At 37.9% G+C, this 20,220-nt stretch overlaps 2 protein-coding genes across 3 annotated transcripts in view; one reads left to right on the forward strand and one right to left on the reverse strand.

The window, feature by feature from the left end:
- The window catches only part of spn-E (tudor domain containing 9 protein spindle E), a gene marked incomplete at its 5' end in the record, with an annotated part of 38,706 nt that extends 37,583 nt beyond the window's left edge, over positions 1-1,123 (forward strand). Inside the window, 2 exon segments of one of the 2 annotated variants that reach the window (XM_086549758.1) lie at positions 135-278; positions 452-1,123. In XM_086549758.1, the coding sequence (XP_086405884.1) occupies positions 135-260 (126 nt within the window). 2 annotated transcript variants of the gene reach the window in all.
- Taf8 (TBP-associated factor 8) lies at positions 881-18,584 on the reverse strand. Its single transcript, XM_043033775.2, has 7 exons — positions 12,763-18,584; positions 4,944-5,065; positions 4,544-4,698; positions 4,137-4,294; positions 3,098-3,231; positions 2,659-2,742; positions 881-1,096 (listed from the first exon to the last, which is right to left on the reverse strand). Exons 1-7 carry the CDS (start codon positions 12,917-12,919, stop codon positions 1,070-1,072), a joined length of 837 nt encoding a protein of 278 aa, XP_042889709.1. The 5' UTR covers positions 12,920-18,584; the 3' UTR covers positions 881-1,069.
- Positions 18,585-20,220: the final 1,636 nt, after the last annotated feature.

Below are 20,220 nucleotides of genomic sequence, written 5' to 3' on the forward strand. Positions count from 1 at the left end.
AAAACAATAAAATTATTTTCTCTCTTTACTTCTCTGCACATGTCTCCTTCTGTCATTGTCTTCAACATCAAATAGTTGTTGATGTGGCAGATAATTTTCAGCAATCAATCCATCAACATGAAATACTGTTGCAGGTACCAAAGGAGGAGATCTTGCACCCTCGGATAGATGTAGCTCTGGATGAGAGTATGGGTGCAGTCTTTCCCCTTCACTGTGGCATTTTTCTACAGCCAAGTGAGATGCATGATGAAATCTCATAAAATCTGACTTTGAAGAAGGTTAGAGAGAATTATTTTCTTTTTTGAGAAGTTGAAGTGCATCACTAACTCTTACAATACAAATTTCCAAGATACCTTTAACCTTTAATTTCTGTATGTGACGGGTCAGCTCTCTCCTTTTAAACCAATAATCTCTTAAAGCTATCACTATTGCAGCCTCTGTATTTACACAGGAATTGTCAAAAGTCAAGACAGCATTATAATGAGATTCAGAAACTCGGATCGTTTCTTCTGTTGAAGCAGATATAAAGTAAAAAATCTTGATTTACCACAGAAGAGAACTCAGAACAACTGGAAACATAAATCTTAAAGACAAGAAAAGATGATTGAAAACCTGTCTCGTTTACTTCTGTGAGAACTTGATTATTTAAGTTGATTAGAAATCATTAATTATTAAAAGTCATGTGCAAGTTGCCAATACAAGTATTGGATTATTTTGTTGTATTTCTTAAAACACAAATAGGATTGAATTCACCTTCCTGATATAATTTCCTCTATAACCAAAATGTTATTTTAGTTCTTTGCTATTCATTACCTTATTTATTTTGAAGCTTTTTCCTTAAAAAAAAAAAAAAATCAATAGGTTTACTGAAAAAAACTAAGATAATTGATGCTTTATTTATTTTAAGGGCAACATTTTCCACATCTTGGTTTGCAAACACAATTATATATATATATCTCCTAATAATTAATTAACATGTTTAAGCTATATATTCAATGATGTACGCAGCTGAGTGCAATTCTAAGATTAGTTTTAGTAGTATTGAAGTTAAAGCTCCAAAGCCTCTGATTCATGGAAGATTTTGTGCTCTGTTCTCCTGTTTGAAAATAAATATATTCCATTAGTACAATTGTATTATTATGTAATGTGATTCCTGACTTGAAGGTATTCCATATTTACATATAAACAAATTCTACTTTGTTAATAATTTAAAATAATTGAGTCACACCACTGCAGTTTTGTTTAGCCTAATGGCACCTAGAAATTGGATGAACACACTAGCGTAAATTTTTGTTTTTCAATGACAGCTTTAAAAACCATAGGATAATCCTTCTCTGAAGGCTGTAGATCCAGAGCCATTTGAAGCCTTAAAAGACCAACCCAATATATCATTTAGAACAGTGAGCAGCCTGTGTCATGGTATATGTAGATGCCATCTGATGTCAATGGACTAAGCTACCTTTACTTACAAAGGATTAATTATACTAATTTTTCTAAAAAGAAATAAGATGTGGCCTTCTCAGTTTCACTTTAACCCGTTCCCGACGGGGCCAATCCGGCTTAAATAGACCAAAATTCCGGGACTCTTGAATGCATAAGCCTAACGCGTCGGGATTCTCGGCCGCACTAGCCGCGAGCCAGCGCTGTGCGCTGGCTCCTCCCGCGCCCCGGGCTAGACAAAGTAACGCGTCCCCGTCGTGTAGCCCAAAAACCACTAGACGTGTTATCTTGTCATCCGTCGTTAACGGGTTAACCCATTTGCACTGGTTTATATTTGCCTAAAATAGTGGCATTGTAGCAAACACAAACAGATTTCTCAAGGCAAAAGGCCATGCTGAAGCTCTTGGTGGGATTTTCACCTGCCCTATTCTAAGGGGTGACAAAAAGAGGTTTTTGTATTTTTTTATTTTTCTTGACATGGCCAGAAAAAAATATATAAATGCAACTACAATATGTATATATTGCAAAAGTGCATGATGTCACAGGACATCACTGTCCTGTAGGAAATGTTCAGATGACGTGATATTAGATCATCTGTCGTGAATGGGCTAAGATGTTCAGCCTCAGCTGGGGTAGTGTGTTTAAAATTATATTCTATACTTCTGGTATGATATGTTAACCCAGTCACGACGGGGGCATTCCAGCCTTGCATATTACAATGCCGGGGCTCTCGAACGCATAGGCCTAAATCAGTTAAATAAATGACGTCATATGACGTCACCCAGCGAACGGGCCTTGAATGCGCGGTACCCGTAGTGTACCACACGTCCAGAGAGGGTTAACCTGTTAAGGTCGAGTGACAAGATAACACATTGAGTGGTACCAAGACCAACCACCAGGGAAGAGATCTTTTGTCATGATTGTCCTCCTGGCCAGCGTGGTGGCATGTAGCGCTTGACCACGGCCAGTGTGGGTGAAAAACCCAAGGCATTTGGCTTACATATTTGAAATATCCCAGCCTTTCAACCATTAGGAACCAAAACAGCCCTGTCGGCAACAGGTTAACAAAGGTACTAATTAGCATTTGGTATGATGCTATCAAATGCTTATTTCCATAACTGTAGAAATAACAAGCTTGTATTTTGAAAAGAAAGAAAGAAAAAAATTCAATTCAACCTCACAAAAAATGTTCATCAAGGAAGGGTTATGGGCACTTACTTTGGGCTTCCGTGGCATCTTCACTGGTCTAAGATAAGGATTATCTAGCTCGGTCTCTGGAGATTCATTGCTTCTATCTTTTTCCTGGAAATGTAAGTGGTCAAATTGATAAAAATCAAGATGTAAATACTAAGATGTAAATACTAAGATATTGTTAATAATGAATGGGTCATAATTTTCTATTCTTAATGAAAAATAAGAGGTAAATGTCTTGAGCACAACCTATTCTATTTTAATTCATCTTTCCTAAAATTATGTCATGATATGTGCATGCATATGGAAATGCAGATCTGTAACTGTTTTACATGCAAAAACAAATCCCAGAGTGAAGGAATAGTTAATGTGTTGTGGGGATAAGTCAGTAAAGACATGAGTTTAGTGGCTGATCAGAGCATGATATGATGTCTAAGTGTAGTTTAAAAGAAGCTCCTGACCTCACCTGATTATTCTCTCCATCATCTTGACTAGTCTTACGTTTCTTGGTCCAAGTTCTGTCTTCCTCCTCCTCGAAGACTTGATCCCGTGGCATCAGGGCATCCAGGTAACTCTTTGGGTTTGGATCTACGCCAACAACTGGAAAAGGAAAGGGAAGAAAGAAAGAAGGAAAATCACACCTATAAAAATATATCTATATATAAGTGAACATATACTGTACATATGTATTTCAAGACATACCTTTTCAACCATTTTACAAGTGTGTGTGTGTGTGTGTGTGTGTGTGTGTGTGTCTGTGTGTGTGTGTGTGTGTGTGTGTGTGTGTGTGTGTGTGTGTGTGTGTGTGTGCGTGTGTGTGTGTGTGTGTGTGTGTGTGTGTGTGTGTGTGTGTGTGTGTGTGTGTGTGTGTGTGTCTGTGTGTGTGTGTGTGTGTGTCTGTGTGTGTGTCTGTGTGTGTGTCTGTGTGTGTGTGTGTGTGTGTGTCTGTGTCTGTGTCTGTGTCTGTGTCTGTGTCTGTGTGTGTGTGTGTGTGTGTGTGTGTGTCTGTGTCTGTGTGTGTGTGTGTGTGTCTGTGTCTGTGTCTGTGTGTGTGTGTGTGTGTGTTTGTGTGTGTGTGTGTGTGTGTGTGTGTGTGTGTGTGTGTGTGTGTGTGTGTGTGTGTGTGTGTGTGTGTGTGTGTGTGTGTGTGTGTGTGTGTGTGTGTGTGTGTGTGTGTGTGTGTGTGTGTATTGTGCATGAATATGTGTGTATGTAAAAATATGTATGTATGTATATAGGTGTGTGTGTGTGTGTATGTATATGTGTATGTGTGCGTGTGTGCGTGTTTGTGCGCGTGCATATGTATATGTGTGTATGTATGTATATATGTGTATGTATGTATATATTTATATATATGTGTGTGTGCGTGTGCATGTGCGTGAGTGTGAGTGTTTGTGTGTGATCAATCGATCTAATCTATCTTTTTTCATGTAATTCTGTAAAATAAAATCTGTCATTTCGCAAGCTATTTCTCAGTCTATTTACGAAATGTATCTAATCCTTACGCATAAATTCCTTGTCTTCAGGGAAGAACAAGGTCTGAGTTTCTCTTGTCTTGGCTGCAAACTTGGTCAAAGCTCTCTCTATGTCCCTCTTTTGTGTTGCAGCTTTTTCTCTGATTGCCTCATACTCTGTAACTGGCTGCTTGTATGTATGTGAGAAGCTGGAAAAATATAAGAACCATGAAGCAAATAAACGTATATTTTGATTTCCTCTCATAATATTTTCTTTCTTGTTTTAAGCTGTGGAGAGTATTTACAGGCAAAATCTACCAAAATTATATTTTCAAAATTTCAGTAACTTGGTTAACTTGTATTCAGTAAGTGAATACATAAATACATAAATAAATAAAGAATACAAAAAGTATTTGAAAAGGCATATTAAAAAATATCTTACTAACCTACTAACTTACCAGTAGGTATGTGTGTCTGGGAATGGTGGCAAGTGATCAGGAATATGTGATGGGTGAGATTTCTTGTCACCCACTTGCAACACATTATGTTGTTTGAGGTCCACTTGATGAGCTGGAGGTGTAATGACCACTTTATTTGGCCTCAGCTTGTAGGCCTTCAAACACAGAAAGAGGTGTAAAAGGGCTTTACTCTTGTTGAAATGTCTCTTTACTTATATTTCCTTACACACTAAGAAATAGTAATAATGGCAAACAACAATATTAGAGCAAGAGAAAGCAAAGACAAGATGAAAAGCTCCCATATCAATGAAATTATTTTTTTAAAATCAGTCAAACACAGGAAATAAAAATGTAAATACAGCAATAATTTCAACAAGGATCCGAGATGCTTCATACTCACTTGCAAGCCCTCCATGGATATGCCCAAGTCAACAAGTGCCATAATAATATCAGCTATTATGGGCTCTGTCCTATATGCCAGTTCAGAGTAGCCTTTGCTCTCCTTTCCAATCTGACTTAGCACTGCAAGGAAAATATAGAACAATATAGCACCAACTTTAGTAATTTTGTTGCACATGAAAAGTATTGTGGTTTTCATCAAATTACAACATTTTGTTGATATTACAAGCTGTTTATTCCTTCATTTGTGTAACAAGGGCATTGTACCAAATGCCAATTAGCGTTGCCAACTATTGTACCATATAGAACTAAAATATTAAAACACTGCAGATGCGGATAGATTTGCTTGCCCAGTCTCCAGGATGGGTTTTATTTCAGAGCGAGGCAGCTTCACATAATATACCTTGATTATTCCCACTCTCTTTTAGTCACACATTGTAAAACAACCTTTTTTGTTTTAATTTTTGTATTTTATTGTGTTTAGGGACTTATATGTGCCATATAACAGGCTCTATTGATGCAGCAGTTGACAAAAATTGTAGTATAGGGTCTATATCAGCTCATTATACTCAGTGAGATAGAAGTATTGCTGTTTTATGGAAGGATAAAAAGCAATTCCATTTTTTGTATTTGTGTGCTGTCATGAATGAAAACAAAACATGTAACCATCTACAATGAAGATAACATGAAGAGGTAGGGAAGAGGAAGGAAATCTGTGCTTATGACTGTGAGTGCCACAGTAAAAGGCATCCCTATGGACACGGGGACATTTTAGACACTGGGCATTGTTTGAGTTGCCTTCCTCTTCTCATTCTGCCAGCACATCCTTCATCAGCAGTACTTTAGAGCAAGAGGTCAACAACTTAGTGTGTGCCATCACTCTATAAAGATAGTGCTTGCTATAGACCATGGATGGGTGCCATTCAAGGCTCTATCTCTTGCTGGTGCTAAAAGAAAGTGGTGCCATCTAGGTTTTGGATGTTAGGTTTGCTTAATATTACGGTAATCATAGTGATTATGACTGTAATAGTCATCCTCACTCACCCCTTACTCATAGCATGGTAAATTCACACAGTAATCCAAAATCCCCAAACGTCATGTACATCATGATGCCTGTCGTCAGGCCAAAGCTCCTGCGTCATGTATCTCATGACACCTATCTGCAGTGAGTTAATTTTATGAATTAAAATTCCATGATCTACTTTGTCAAAAGCTTTTGGGAAATCCAGATATGTTACATCAACTCTGTTCTCAGTCAGATGCCATAATATTAATCAGGGTTGATCTTATTTCCTTGTTCTAAATATTAGACAATTTTTTTTTCCTTAAAACTTTCAAAAGAATTTATTTTGTGAAATGTTAATATTGGTCTATAATTTTTTGCCAGATCCTTGTTTCCACCTATATGTATAGGAATTATGTTACTTTCTTTCATTCCAAGGATTTCCTCCAAAGAGTTACCAATGAGTTTGTTATGTGTTTTTTTAAAGGATTACTGAAATTTCATATGGTCTTGCTGCTGAGTTTGTTGCAATATCTTTGATTACCTCTAGGATATCTCTTTCATTGAAAGTTATATCTATGAGACATCCAATTTTGCTAATAATTTTGAAATGTTGTTCAAGTCTCCAAGTATCATAATATTTTGCATTTCCCATATATTCATGATTTTATTGTACTATGAGTAATGAGTGAATGATGATGACAATTGCAGTCATAATTACTATAATTGCTGTAATATTAAGCAAAATGGGGTTTAACATGACACCCAAAACCTAGATGGCACCAGTTTCTTCTAGCATCAGCAGGAGAGAGAGCCTTGAATGGCACCCATTCATGGTCTCTAGCAAGCACTATCTTTATAGAGTGATGGCACACACTAAGTTGTTGACCTCTTGCTCTAAAGTACCGCTGATGAAGGATGCGCAGGCAGAATGAGAAGAGGAAGGCAACTCACACCATGCCCAGTGTCCATAGGGATGCCTTTTACTGTGGAACTCACAGTCATAAGCAATGACACATAGCAAGATGCTGACCTCTTGCTCTAAAGTACCGCAGATGAAGGATGTGCAGGCAGAGAAGAGGAAGATTACTCAAACCAATGCCTAATGTCTACAATGTGCCCCTGTGCCAGTAGGGATGTCTTTTCCTGTGGTACTCGCAGTCACAAGAACAGGTTTTCTTCTTCTTCCCTACCTCTTCATGTTGTCTTCATTGTAGATGGTCATATGTTTCATATTTGTCGTAACAGTACACAAATATGAAAAAATAAAGCTGCTTTTTGTACTCCCATAAAACAGTAATACTTCTATCACACTGAGTATAAAGAAAATAATGAGGTGATATGGATCCTATACTGCAATTTTAGTCAACTGCAGTATTGATATGTTGTTTTAAACAAATGTCATATGACAAATATAAGTCTCTAAACACATTAAAGCACACAAAAATGGAAACAAAAATGGCTCCAGTTTTACTAAGAATGACTGAAAGAGTGGGGAGAGTCAAAGTATGCTCTAAAATAAAACCCATACTGGAGATTGGGCAAGCAAATCTATCACCTGTCCGCCATGGGTAAAGAACCTTGGAACCAACAGAAAAGTGGGAAGATGGATAAAAATTTCCTAACAAAATGCAAGCAAAATAGCTAAATGGATTTTTCTCCAATGAATCAAATGTTATAAGTGGAGAGCCACAGGAATCCATTCTGTTGTTCCTAATTATGATTGATGACACTGACACTATTAAACACAGGAGTAATATCATTTGCAAATAATACAAGGATAAGTACATCAATAAATTTATTAGATATTAAAGAGATAAAAATAGAAAAAAGATCTAGGACTTTATATGAGCAATGACAAGAACTTCAGTCACCATAAAGAGCAGTCATCAAAGGCAACATTTTGAGTGGATGGGTGATAAGGACTTCAAACACAAGGGATCCAGAACACCTAACACTGTGGAAACATAAGTGATTCCAAAATTGGAATATCAGTGCCAAGTATGGAGTCCAAGTCTTACAAAAGATGTTTTGTTACTGGAGCAGAAAATTGGCAACATGATAGATCTTAGCTACAGAGAAAGAATAAAAAATTAAAATTATCCTTCTTACAAAAACTAAAAGAAAGATATTTTGTTATGTATGTACGAAAGATCATTGAAAATCTGGCACCTAATCCAAGAGATGTAGAGTAAGGGGGAATTAAAGCAAGATATTCCCCCAGGCAGGGAAGAACATGTTACCATACTGGGGCAAGTACACAAACAGCACTTAAGAAAAAGGCAGAATCAAAGCTTCCTAATAAATGGCCCTAAGCTATTTTATAGGGTGCCAAATGATATTAGAAATCTAACCCAGTGCATTGTGGAAATGTTTAAAAGAAAATTAGATGACTGGATAAATACAATACTAAATGAACCACCAATGAGTGGGAGTGAAAGAATGAGGGCTTGATCAAGTTCCATTCCTCAAGTTGAGTTTCATGCAACTGACATAAGGCAGGTGGTTCCTCAGGATGGCCCTAGTAACTCATGTTGATGTATTGTAAAATAATGACTATTATCTACTGAGTTTACAGTATTATGTGTGGCTGGAATAGGCCACCCAACTGGCAGGCTCTGTTTGTATATAATGTGCACTGACTGAACAAACCATCCCCCATTGTACTTAACCCGATACCACCGGGCGCTGTCCACAGACGGCGATTATGTAGCGCCGGGTGCCGGCATGCGCCGTCAATCGTATAACTGATTTAGGCCTATGCGTTCGAGAGCCCCAGCATTGCAGATATGCAAAGACGGAACAGTGCCGGCAGGAATAAGCAAAATGGGTTTCAACTCGCTTCCAAAACCTAGATGGCACCACTTTCTTCTAGCACCAGCAGGAGAGAGAGCCTTGAATGGCACCCATCTACGGTCTCTAGCAAGCACTATCTCTATAGAGGGATGGCACATCGCAAGTTGCCGACCTCTTGCTCTAAAGTACCGCAGATGAAAGATGTGCAGGCAGAACGAGAGGAGGAAGGTGACTTACACCATGCCCAATGCCTACAATGTGCCCCTGTGCCAGTAGGGATGCCTTTTATTGTGGCACTCACTATCAAAAGCACAAGTTTCCTTCCTCTTCCCTACCTCTTCATTTTGGATGGTTATGTTTCGTGTTTGTTCGTGACAGCACAGAAATACAAAAAAATCAAGTTGCTTTTTGTCCCCCCCTAAAACAGTAATACGTCTATCACATTGAGTATAAAGAAAAAAAATGAGTTGATATTGACCCTGAACTACAATTTTAGTCGACTGCAGAATTGATGGAGCCTGTGATATGACAGATATAAATTTCTAAAAACAGTAAAACACACTAAAAAACAAAACACAAAAATGTCTCTAGCTCTACAATGAGTGACTAAAAGGGAGTGGGAAAAATCAAATTATGTTGCAGAAGCTGCCTCGATCAGAAATAAAACTCATCCTGGAGCCTGTGTAAGAAAATCTATCCCCCGTCGGCAATGGGTTAATTACAATATTAAATTTAGATTTGTTTTCAATTGGAAAGAAGTAGAAATAGATATGAGTATGCATTTTTTCATATTCAAGTACTACTTTTTTCCCCAAGAGACCCATTAAGAAATATGACAAAAAAAAAAGTTGGCATAAAATGAGCCCTGTCCCATGTTCTTAGGTAAAACAAATTGTGCTGAGAATGGTCTAGCTGAAACTTACTACTCATATGAAATGAAGAAAAATTTTTTTTTGACTTATTTAGAAACTAATATTTTGAAATCAAATGAAAATTTGCTGAAATGAAAAGAAATCAAGAACAAAAGTAAGAAACATATAATTAGAGAAAATTTCAGAGTATAATGAAAATATATCTGCTACTGCCCTAAGCCAATTAACCTCCATGTACATTCTAAACAATTTATTGTTAAATCAAGAACTAGTCCAATCTCTGCTTTACCAGAACAAGTATGGTGGAGGCTTGTTGTCTTCTGATGATGAGAAAAGAGTACAAAGGTTGAGGCATCTATATGACAGTATACCAATCTACATGACAGTATACCAATATTGGTATATTAACCCACTCACGACGGGGGCATTCCAGCCTTGCATGTCACAATGCCGGGGCTTTCGAACGCTTAGGCCTAAATCAATTAAATGGCTGGCACCATATTGTGCCACCCGGCCACTGGGCTTTTGAATGAGCGGTGCAGTAGTGTACCACCCGTCCAGAGAGGGTTAACAGCAGGACTGCATGTATACATTACCAGTCCAGTATGTTTTTTGTCACCATTATTTTTTTTATTTTTTTATTTTTTTACACAGTTGGTTCCACAAGAGTTTCAAGGAGTCAATAAGTACATCCCCCTGACCTCACTTGTTTATCCCATTCCTTAACCCTTTGGAGACAAGATGTTCAGCCTGGGCTAGGCATCTTAAGATTTGTTTTTTTTTATTATTATTTTCTAGACATGAAAAATGAATTTATATTATCTATATTAGCAAAGTGATACTTGTTAGCATTTGGTAAAATAGCTCATCATAACTGTAGGAATAATTAACTTGTAATTTCAAAAAAAGGAAAAATATAGTATGATAGGGATCCAATCCTGAGAAAATACAGAAAGTTGAAATTTTATGGAAAGTTTTCACTTTTACCATTGTTGTTATTATTACTGTTATTATAATAATGATAGTAATAATAGCATTAGTAATGATGGAAATAGTAATAGAATTTCTTAAGAATACCTAAACAATTCAAGAAAAGGAGTAAACTTGACTCCTTAGTGATTAGGCACTTGTGAAACCATTTATGTGTAAAAATAAAAGTAAAAAAATAATAACAAAATGATAGTGGATGGAGCCTGTCACCACTGTCAATATTTATGGGCCTTCTGCTACAGGAAGTTTGAAGTGGATTACAATATAGCACATCCAGTATAATAACAATAACAATAACAACAATATTAATATTAATAATAATAATAATAATAGTAGTAGTAATAAAAAAAAAAGGAAAAAAGTTTTATATACCAACTGGGAATATATAGCAACACTGATTAAAAATTAATCCAAACTAATAAAATCTTTCACCACGGCACCTGAAAGACCTAGGTGATCCCCTAGCACGGCCAAAAATCATATTTTCAATTTATAGCAAAAGTTGCATCAATTGAGAAAGTGGGTAATTATGAGCCTAGATCTGTAATATGGATGTATAAAAACCTAATATTTCACCCCTAGAGTGATCTTACTATCTGCATCAATGCTGCCTGGAGTCTAATTCTCATACTAATAGTGAAAGTTACTAATTTGCTAATAATTAAAATAATAGTGACTAGATCATGTATGTAACACAAATAGCTACCCGAGTTTTGAAAATAATTATACAGCAAAATGTAACTGATGTATCACAAGACATAATAATAAATAAAAAGTATCTAATCACAAAAAACTATGTATATAAATATAATAGAATATACATAAATACAAAAGATAAAAGGATGAACACAAACACACAAATAAACACACACAACACACACACACACTCAAACACAAACACAAACACAAATAAACACAAACACACACTCTCCTCTCTTATAAGTTGCATCTCGTGACTAGCACAGAAGTCAGGTAGGTCAGTGAGAGATACTTGCATTTGTACAGCTGTATTCATTGAAAATTTAATCCCTCCCTCCCTCCCTTCTGAGACAACAGAATTAAGCATTTGTTTTCATGGGGTTAGAGGAGAGGTGCAAGGCTGTTGGAAATTTCAACTCTTGTTTACCAAATGCATTGTGATTAGCTATAACTCTCATGTTGTGATTGGTTGTCTGCATTCTTATAGTTTTATCTGTTTAGAGGAGCGGAAAATGTACTGAAAGAGTAACTGGTGCCTAGCATTACTTAGTTCGTAAGCCAACAAATTATGATTTTGCTGTGTAATCTCTTGTAAAATAAAAATATTGTAATTAGATGAATATGGAAAAGGGGTGATATTTCTAGCCTGATATACAAATGGAGAACAATCACTAATTAATGTAATCTACTAAACTGCCAACAGTGATGTCATGTATTACTGACCGAATGGTAAATTTTCTGAATAACACTGCATTACTAAATACCACGAAAGTGGTATCGATGGATTCCTCTCAACCTGTACTATTCATGTATAGTGGAGATAATGCGCACTTCCACCTCTGGACCCCACAATCTGGGTTCCGATAGTGGGGGAGGGTATGAAGTAGATCTCGGAATTTGCAGGGTAAAATATGAATTCCAGGCATATTTCGTATGCAAATTCTTAACCCAATTACCTACTTAACTTTGCCTAGTTTTTTCAAGTTAGCCCTAGCCAAGGGGGGGCTTTGCCCCCCGAACCCCCTTTTCTTTAGGCACTTCGTGCTACCTTGTCCTACTTTGGGGAAATACGCCCCGAAGTAGGACGAGGTAGTATGAAGTGCCTATATATGAACAGTATAGGTTGAGAGGAATCTATCGATACCACCTTTGTGGTATTTAGTAACACGGCGTTATTCGGAAAATTTATTGACTAAATTACTACTACATCACTTTCAACTGATTAGCAATCTAATTTCCGAACACGACACTCCCGGTCTGAGGAGGGGAGGTCAGATGAAGTTAAGTTACAAATAGACAACTTTAATATTTCTGACTCGCTAATTGGAAGTTTGAAGGGATGTGTGATATTTCATGAACTGAAGCACCCTTTTGTCCCATACAATTTATAATAAAACACTAGATCCTAGGCGCAAGATAGCGCTGTACTCCTGCTATTCTGATACAAAAAAAGAACTTACAGCTTTGCATCATTTCCACAAGTGTCCCCAGGGCCGCCTTCTCAACGTTGAGGAAGCCCGACTCTTGGATGATGCCCGACACCGCCGTGGCCAGAATCTTCCTCCGCGTGTTCACACTCGCAATAACCTCTGCGGTGCTTGTGGGAAGGGCCGCCATCGTCTTCTTTGGAAGTAAAGCCGAGCTGAAGACGTGCCGAGCTCTCGGCTTGAGCACCGAGGGAAGTTTGAGGGCGACTGACTCGGGTTTGTTTACACGCGAGAGGCTCCGTTTTCTGTGCTCAAGGAAGGGATGACTCGCCTATTCGGCCAACGCCAGAAAAGCTGCGCTTTTAGGCTAATCTTTACCGTTCTGCCGTGTGTGTGTTTGTGTGTGTGAGGGGGGTCATTTCGTTTTTTAATTATAAAAATGTTACGTTTTGCAGACACACTAACACACACGAAGAAATACAATGTTGAACATGTATTTTGGGAGATTCCCTTATGGGGTACAACAACCCCAAAAAATAATTTACTATATATATCTTCAGACAATAAAAAGTAAAATTCAATTTTTCAGATCTTCTATTCCCTTTTGTTACATAAATATTCGTCCCCTTAGAATGAATAAGAGCCCATTCTCTTTTCAAGGAGAGAGAGAAAAAGTGATTCCCAGAAAAAAGCGCGATTAGAAATTATAAGTGATAATCTTTCTAACATCTAAAATATAGGCTACAGGCGTTATTTCAGCATCCTTATCTGCAATTACTGGCAATAACTCGCTATCATTCGGTCCCATATTTCCAATCATTTTAACTAAGTTTAGTAATGTGGCGTCGCGTGATATTCATTTCCATTACTACTTCTGTCATACAGGTTAAATATCCTTATTCAATTGGCAGTAAAAAACAAAAAAAAAAAAAAAAAAAAAAACATGCGAGTGTAACTTTTGTGAAAATACAAAATATACCACACCAAGGCGATTAATATAGAAATTTTAGATCGCGTGACCCTCAAACTGTGATCAAGGTGACGACGCCGTCTAAGCCGGCTCTGGATTTGCAATCAAGGATGTATTGTCTTATCATCTACTTCCATTTATAAAGGGTTAGGTTTATCATTCTGAAAAATCTTACCCATCGCTGAACCAAAGAGTGTATGTGATATTGAATTATAATTATCGTGAGTTGCAGGCACTCCGGCCCCTGGCGTGCTTGTGGTCCGTGTTAGTGTTAATGTATGGCAGTCATGTTGCCAAAATTACCCCTCAGATGAAATTCAGGCTCCTCACTGAAGTCCAGTTCCGCCTCAGGAAAATCACCAAAGCCGATCATGTGCTTGAGGCCATCCCGGAGGATATTTTTCCTCGAATATCGGCGTCGCTGGACGAAATGATGTCATTTATCAAGACAGTAAGAGCTATCTCCTGCGGGAGTTTATGCTTTCCGTCAGCACTCAGGACGCAGTAACCACTGAGCGACAACGCAGCCTATGCAATCTGGACCAAAATGCAAGCTCTCGCTAGACCGCCAGGTCACAACTCTGCAACCAATGAACTACGGCGGATAGATCCTCTGCGCGAGCTGTGGTTGCAATGACTTTCTCCATCCATAAGGGTTGCCATACACGACACAGACACCATCACCATGCACGTTGTAGTAAAAAAGGCCGACGAACTCATAAACGCGGCCAAGGCCTCTCAAAACATCTCCTCCGCCCGGCACGACGGTGGCCCCAGACCCACGCTCCTACTGACGTTCACGCCCTTTGCACCTCAGGACCGGGATTTAACATCACAGATCCTATATCTGGCCGCAAGTTTCTTGTCGATACGGGCGCCCTCCGCTACCATTTTCTAGCTCGTCGTCGCCAACGTAAGCGAGATTCCTCCCTATAGCGGCCACACCTTACCCATTCAAGTAGCCAACCGCCGCTTTTAGTGGGACCTCATCACCGGTGATTATAAGGTACCCCTTCTGGAGGCATATTTCCTCAGTCGACGGCCCCTCGTCGACGTCTCCTACTGCTGTTAATGGGGAGACCCTACTTAGAGTCCGTCATCCTGGAGATAGGGGAAGCTGTTCCCAACTAATTTCCACATACAGACATTCTCCAACATCTATCTGTCCATAAGTTTGGTCGACACTGACCTGGACTTCATATTACAGGTCATAGAAGACTTACATGAAGGTGACCATTTTTCAAACTTACTGAAGATAGTGGACAGAATCCCAAGCAACTGGGTTCCATACTGGAAAATTGAACGGGCCGACTGGACTCCTTTTGAAACTCTTGTTGAAACAACGTCCAAGTGATGTGACCTTTGTGCACTACAAGAAACTACTTGTAAATCGGGTGCTGGAGGCCAGGTGTACATCATGGATGCAAAACGTATCCTCCCCACCTCGCTTGCGTGGGAGAAGGTGCGCAAGATTACTGGGAAATCAATTACCAGCCCTGAAGATGAATGACATAATCATCGCCGATAAAAAAATTGTGATGATGCACTATCTAAATCTATGGCAGTGGTCTGTAGGGTTAGTTGCACTACAAGGTGCCTTAAAGCAGGAAAGAACGAAGACCACTGTGAATTCATACCAGATATACAAGCAGCAATATAAGGAATCTGCGCAGTCTTTATATTGACCAAATCTTGTGCAAATAAGTGAGGTTTGCGTGAACGACGTTTTGGCGAATGACCTGACTTCAGGACACGCGTTTGAACAAAGTCTTTTCCCTTCGGCGTTGATTGTATTCATCTTCATCTAAATCTGGTAATTTTTACATTTGGATATGATTTCAATGGAGAATTAAAAAAACATGAAACAACACAGAAACATATGAAAGTATGGTGTTACAAGATACGTTTGTTAAATGGACACCAATCCTTTCGTATAAGTGCAAGTGAGAAACAGAGGGAGAGAGAGCGGTCGGGTTTATGCATGATCTCTCCTTTCCCTACGTTAGTGAAGCAGAGGGAGAGAGAGATCATAATTTTAAAGATGATGATGCTGATGATAATTAATATAATGATATTAATAATAATGATGATGATAATAATAATGATGATAATAATAATATTGATAATACTAATGATAATGATAATAGTATTAATAGTAAAATAATAATAATAATACTAATAATAATAATAATGATAGCAATGATAATGATAATGATGATAATAATAATAACATGAACAATGATGATAATAACAAAAACAACAATAATAATAACGATGATAATAAAAACAATAATGAGGATGATAATAACGACAACAATCATAATAATAACAGCAATAATAATAATGATATCAATAATAATGATCATAATAAGAGTAATAACAATAATATACTGATGACAAAATGCTGATAATGATAATAATAAAAACTACCATCATTATCAATATGACCATTATCATTACCATCATCATGATAGTTATGATAACAATTATTATCTATATCATGATTACTATAAATATCATTATCATTATTACTCCTACTACAATCATTACAATTATCATTTTCATTATTTTTATTATTGTTGTTGCTATATATGATCATTTTCAAAGTAATTAATCTATCCCCACATGACAATCATAACTATCATTACTGTATTTTATCATAATCATTATCATTACTGTTGTTGTTATTATCAAGGAAAAGAAACTCATGAAATCTCACTGATAACACAACATACAACAGTCACAGAAAACAACCTAAAAATACAAGACCAAAACACTAAACTTATTAACAGAAAATTCCCCAGTAACATGGACATGACCAATCCCAGTGACACACACACAAGCACTACAGAAGGTAAATCAAAAGAGGAACTTAAAAAAAATCATCAAAGCTGTAATGAATTTGATAAACAATATAAACACAGAAAATTCAATCTTGGTAACTATTACAGAAACTTGCAAATATTTATCCCATTTGTAAAACGATTAATAGATTGGATCAATTGATAAGTTGATATCATGCTCTGGAATGCACATGTAATCCATAACAAAAGTGACCCATGATATCAAATCGACGGGGAAGACCAGGATATATTCGCTATATTAAATCAAATAATTATGTAACAATACGAAAAGAGATGAGATAACCCAATGGAAGTAGGCCTAGCTTTTGAAATAAAATAACTTACAATAAAAAACAAATGAACTGACAGACAAAATCGAAGTACTAAGTATAAAATACAATATAAAGATAATGGTTAAACATTTCACCAGTTGATAATCCTTGCAACAGCATACATCGAGAAGAGGAGCCAATAATCTTTCTAATGGATTTTAACGCACATCATTCTAGTTGGAACCCAAGAATCGCGAGGACAATTCTAATAAAATGAATACACGACCAGAGGGGAATACCCTTAAAATTAAAAAATGCAATTATCAGCCTAATAAGCCAAGGAAAATCCGGTATAAGATCATGAATATATAAGTAGAGCTTTATGTATCGGATTTATTTATAGCTACAGAAAGAATTTATTGGTGGTTAGAAGTAAACAGATTAGATGAAGATCTTGTTTTAGACCTAATGGAATAACAATAGACGCCAGTCAAACTTGAGATATGCAGATTTATCAAACAATCGAAGATAAAACATATGTATTAGTAGCCTGTTTAGATTTTGCGAATGCATTCTGTCGTGATATGCTGAGCCCCTGCTATCCCCTCTAAAAGGCCAAGAGAAGGTGAGGCCTTGGCACCCCAGACTTCGTCCCTGAAAGTGCATCCTCTAAGACCCCTGGGAGCCAGCTGAGCTCACGGTGGACAACACTCGTGTATGAGACAATGCTGAGCTCACACCTTGTTAAAAACACAACAGCAATAAAAATAAAGTTGTTTGCCATTGAGCTACCCTGGAGTTTGGGACCTAAATCACTCCCGGGACTATTGCTTCTGGGTTATAAAGTAAAACTTGAATAAAGTAAATACTATTTAGTTTTCTGCACTTAAACTTACACTTGCTTTGAATTGCAGGCTACAGTATCCGTAGTCAGCATCCCATCCCAGACTCTTCTACCCCAGGGTAGCCCTTACGGGCTGTGACCCTGGGTAGGGAAGCCCAGCAGTCCGGGGCGTCCTTTGGGCGCAATTCTCTTCTTCCTTTGGATTCTTCTATCTATCTGTGTGACTTTCCTGAGCCTACCGGAGTTTCCTTGAGATCTCCCGTATTCGGGGGTTGGCAATCGCACTAGGCAGGTTCGGCGGTAAGGAAGTGTTTTCCTCACAACTGCGATCCCTTAGCTGGTACTGGAGAACGCAACCAGGCTTTCACTAGGGGGGGGGGCGTTTAACATTAATACTATATTTTCTCTTAGCTTTTTGGGATTAGGTTGATACAATAGTTAAAGGACTGGTAGTCCTCTTAGGACAACGGGCTTTAGCCCAGGGTTCGGACCTAGTCCGATATCCTAGTATGATAGATTCCCTGGCTACCCTTCCTCCTTCCCAAGGAGATGGTAGCCTACGACGTGTGAAAGAGTAACCTCAATTTCTATTTAAGGATTTGCTTAGACTGACGCAAATTCATGACCTTAAAGTAAAAGCAATCAATCTTGTTGTCCCCCAAAACCGTAAGGGAGTGATCTTTCATGGGGGTTTGGGTATCAATGGAAAAAAAAAAGAAATTCTTAAGGTCATGAAAGACCAAGGTGTCGTTGTCAGCTGCATGACCAAGAAGAATGGAAATGTGCAAATAAAAACTGAACTGGGTTTCTTGACCTTTTCAGTACCCTAAATTCCTGATATTGTTAAGGTCGGATATGAGGTCGTTCAAGTAAGACCTTATATCCAAAAAATAATGCACTGTAATAAAGGCCAAAAAAAAAAAAAAAAAAATGGACACACCTCATTATGAAACAATTATAAGGATACTGAAATATTCACTGGTGGTAAATGTGCTGGAGTTTATAACACCACTTCATGCACTGATCACATTCATGTATGGTCATTGTGGATGTAGAGAATTTTCCCTGGCATCAGGCGAGCCTTGTCTCCTGACGTCACTAACGTCACGAATCTACGGACTTCTCCGCCCTACAAGAATATTTTGGCTTTGCTGTTGTGTTTGTGTGCTAATAAGAATTCAGTGTGTTTTCATTTTCCTTTGACTTACCTTCCCCATTACTCTGTGTTCTACATCTACATTTAAATTACTACTACGCTACACAACACTACTTATCCATTACTTAGTTTATATTCTGTACTTACCTTACCTTGATCTTGTCTCTTTTTCTTCGACTAAAAAAAAACTTAGCATCATTTTATTTTATACATTTCAAGTTTAATTAAAAGCACTTTTACATTTTTGAGGCGGGGTCGCCATAGAGCAGGTAAGCCCGGCGAAGCATCTGCACCGCTAATTAGTCTTATCCTTAGTTTTGTAGTTTGCTTATTCATAATGCAGAAAAACTCCGTTCATACTTGAACGACTCTTTTGTAGATGAATAAGACTGAGTAACATCCCAATGCAAGCAATATATTTAGTGCATGTGAGATGTACTTGAAGTGCCACTTGAGGACAGGCTGATTTCCCATGTGGCTACCGCTTGGTCACCACGTGTCTGCCGCATGATGCTCTAGCTCATGTCCACGTGGAACAAACCTGACTAGGAATCTATCTATAGCCGACCCGGCAGGTCAGGTATAAAAAGTTGATCTAGGGGTCAGTCAGACACACTCCCTCTCTCACTCACCCTCCGACGGAGGAGCGGTAGCTACCACTCCTCCTGCCTCTGCCGTGAGACAAGCCTAAAAGAGACGTCCGACAAGCCATCGCTGCCCAAATAAATATCACCCGCGCCATTATCCTTCAATAAAGGAATCAAGAACCACCAGACTATCGGTGCATTTCCGACTATTTACTAAATAAGACACATACGATGGATTTTTTAAAAAAGAACATTGTATTAAATTAATAGAAAAATTAAGATTATTTAAAATATCACACTTAAAACTAGATTTCTAACTAAAATGACGATGGTATTTCACAGACTTCCTAGACTTCGAGCCTTGTTAAAGATTTAGTCCTTACGATAAATGCAGCAGGTTCTATACTATAGCTTTATTTTTTTTCTCTCTGGATATCCTTAGGTCGTAATTTTAGGCAATGATGTCTCATCTTATTCAGAAATTTAATGGTCTGGGGGACCCTAACCATGAACCAGGAGACACTGTTAGGCTAAATCTACGTGTGGTGTCTTCTGCAAGCCGCTGAACACAGAACCTAGGACCAGATTCAAGAAAGTCGTCATAAATCCACTTTGGCGCAACTTCTGATCACAACCATTGCGACTTTTCCCCGGCCACCTAATGAGAAGCATACTCTCAAAATGCGTCCTCCAATCTCTGCCCAATATCATGAAAAGACAGTCACATACATTTTTTTAAAGCATGAACTACACTCCTCCTTGAATCTTACCTAAGGGAATAAATCGGTTGATTTTGGTTCTGAAAAAATAGTGCTGGTG

Source organism: Penaeus japonicus, unplaced genomic scaffold (genome assembly GCF_977035675.1).
Source record: "Penaeus japonicus unplaced genomic scaffold, GWHDUDI00000001_assembly GWHDUDI00000022, whole genome shotgun sequence".
NCBI lineage: Eukaryota > Metazoa > Arthropoda > Malacostraca > Decapoda > Penaeidae > Penaeus > Penaeus japonicus.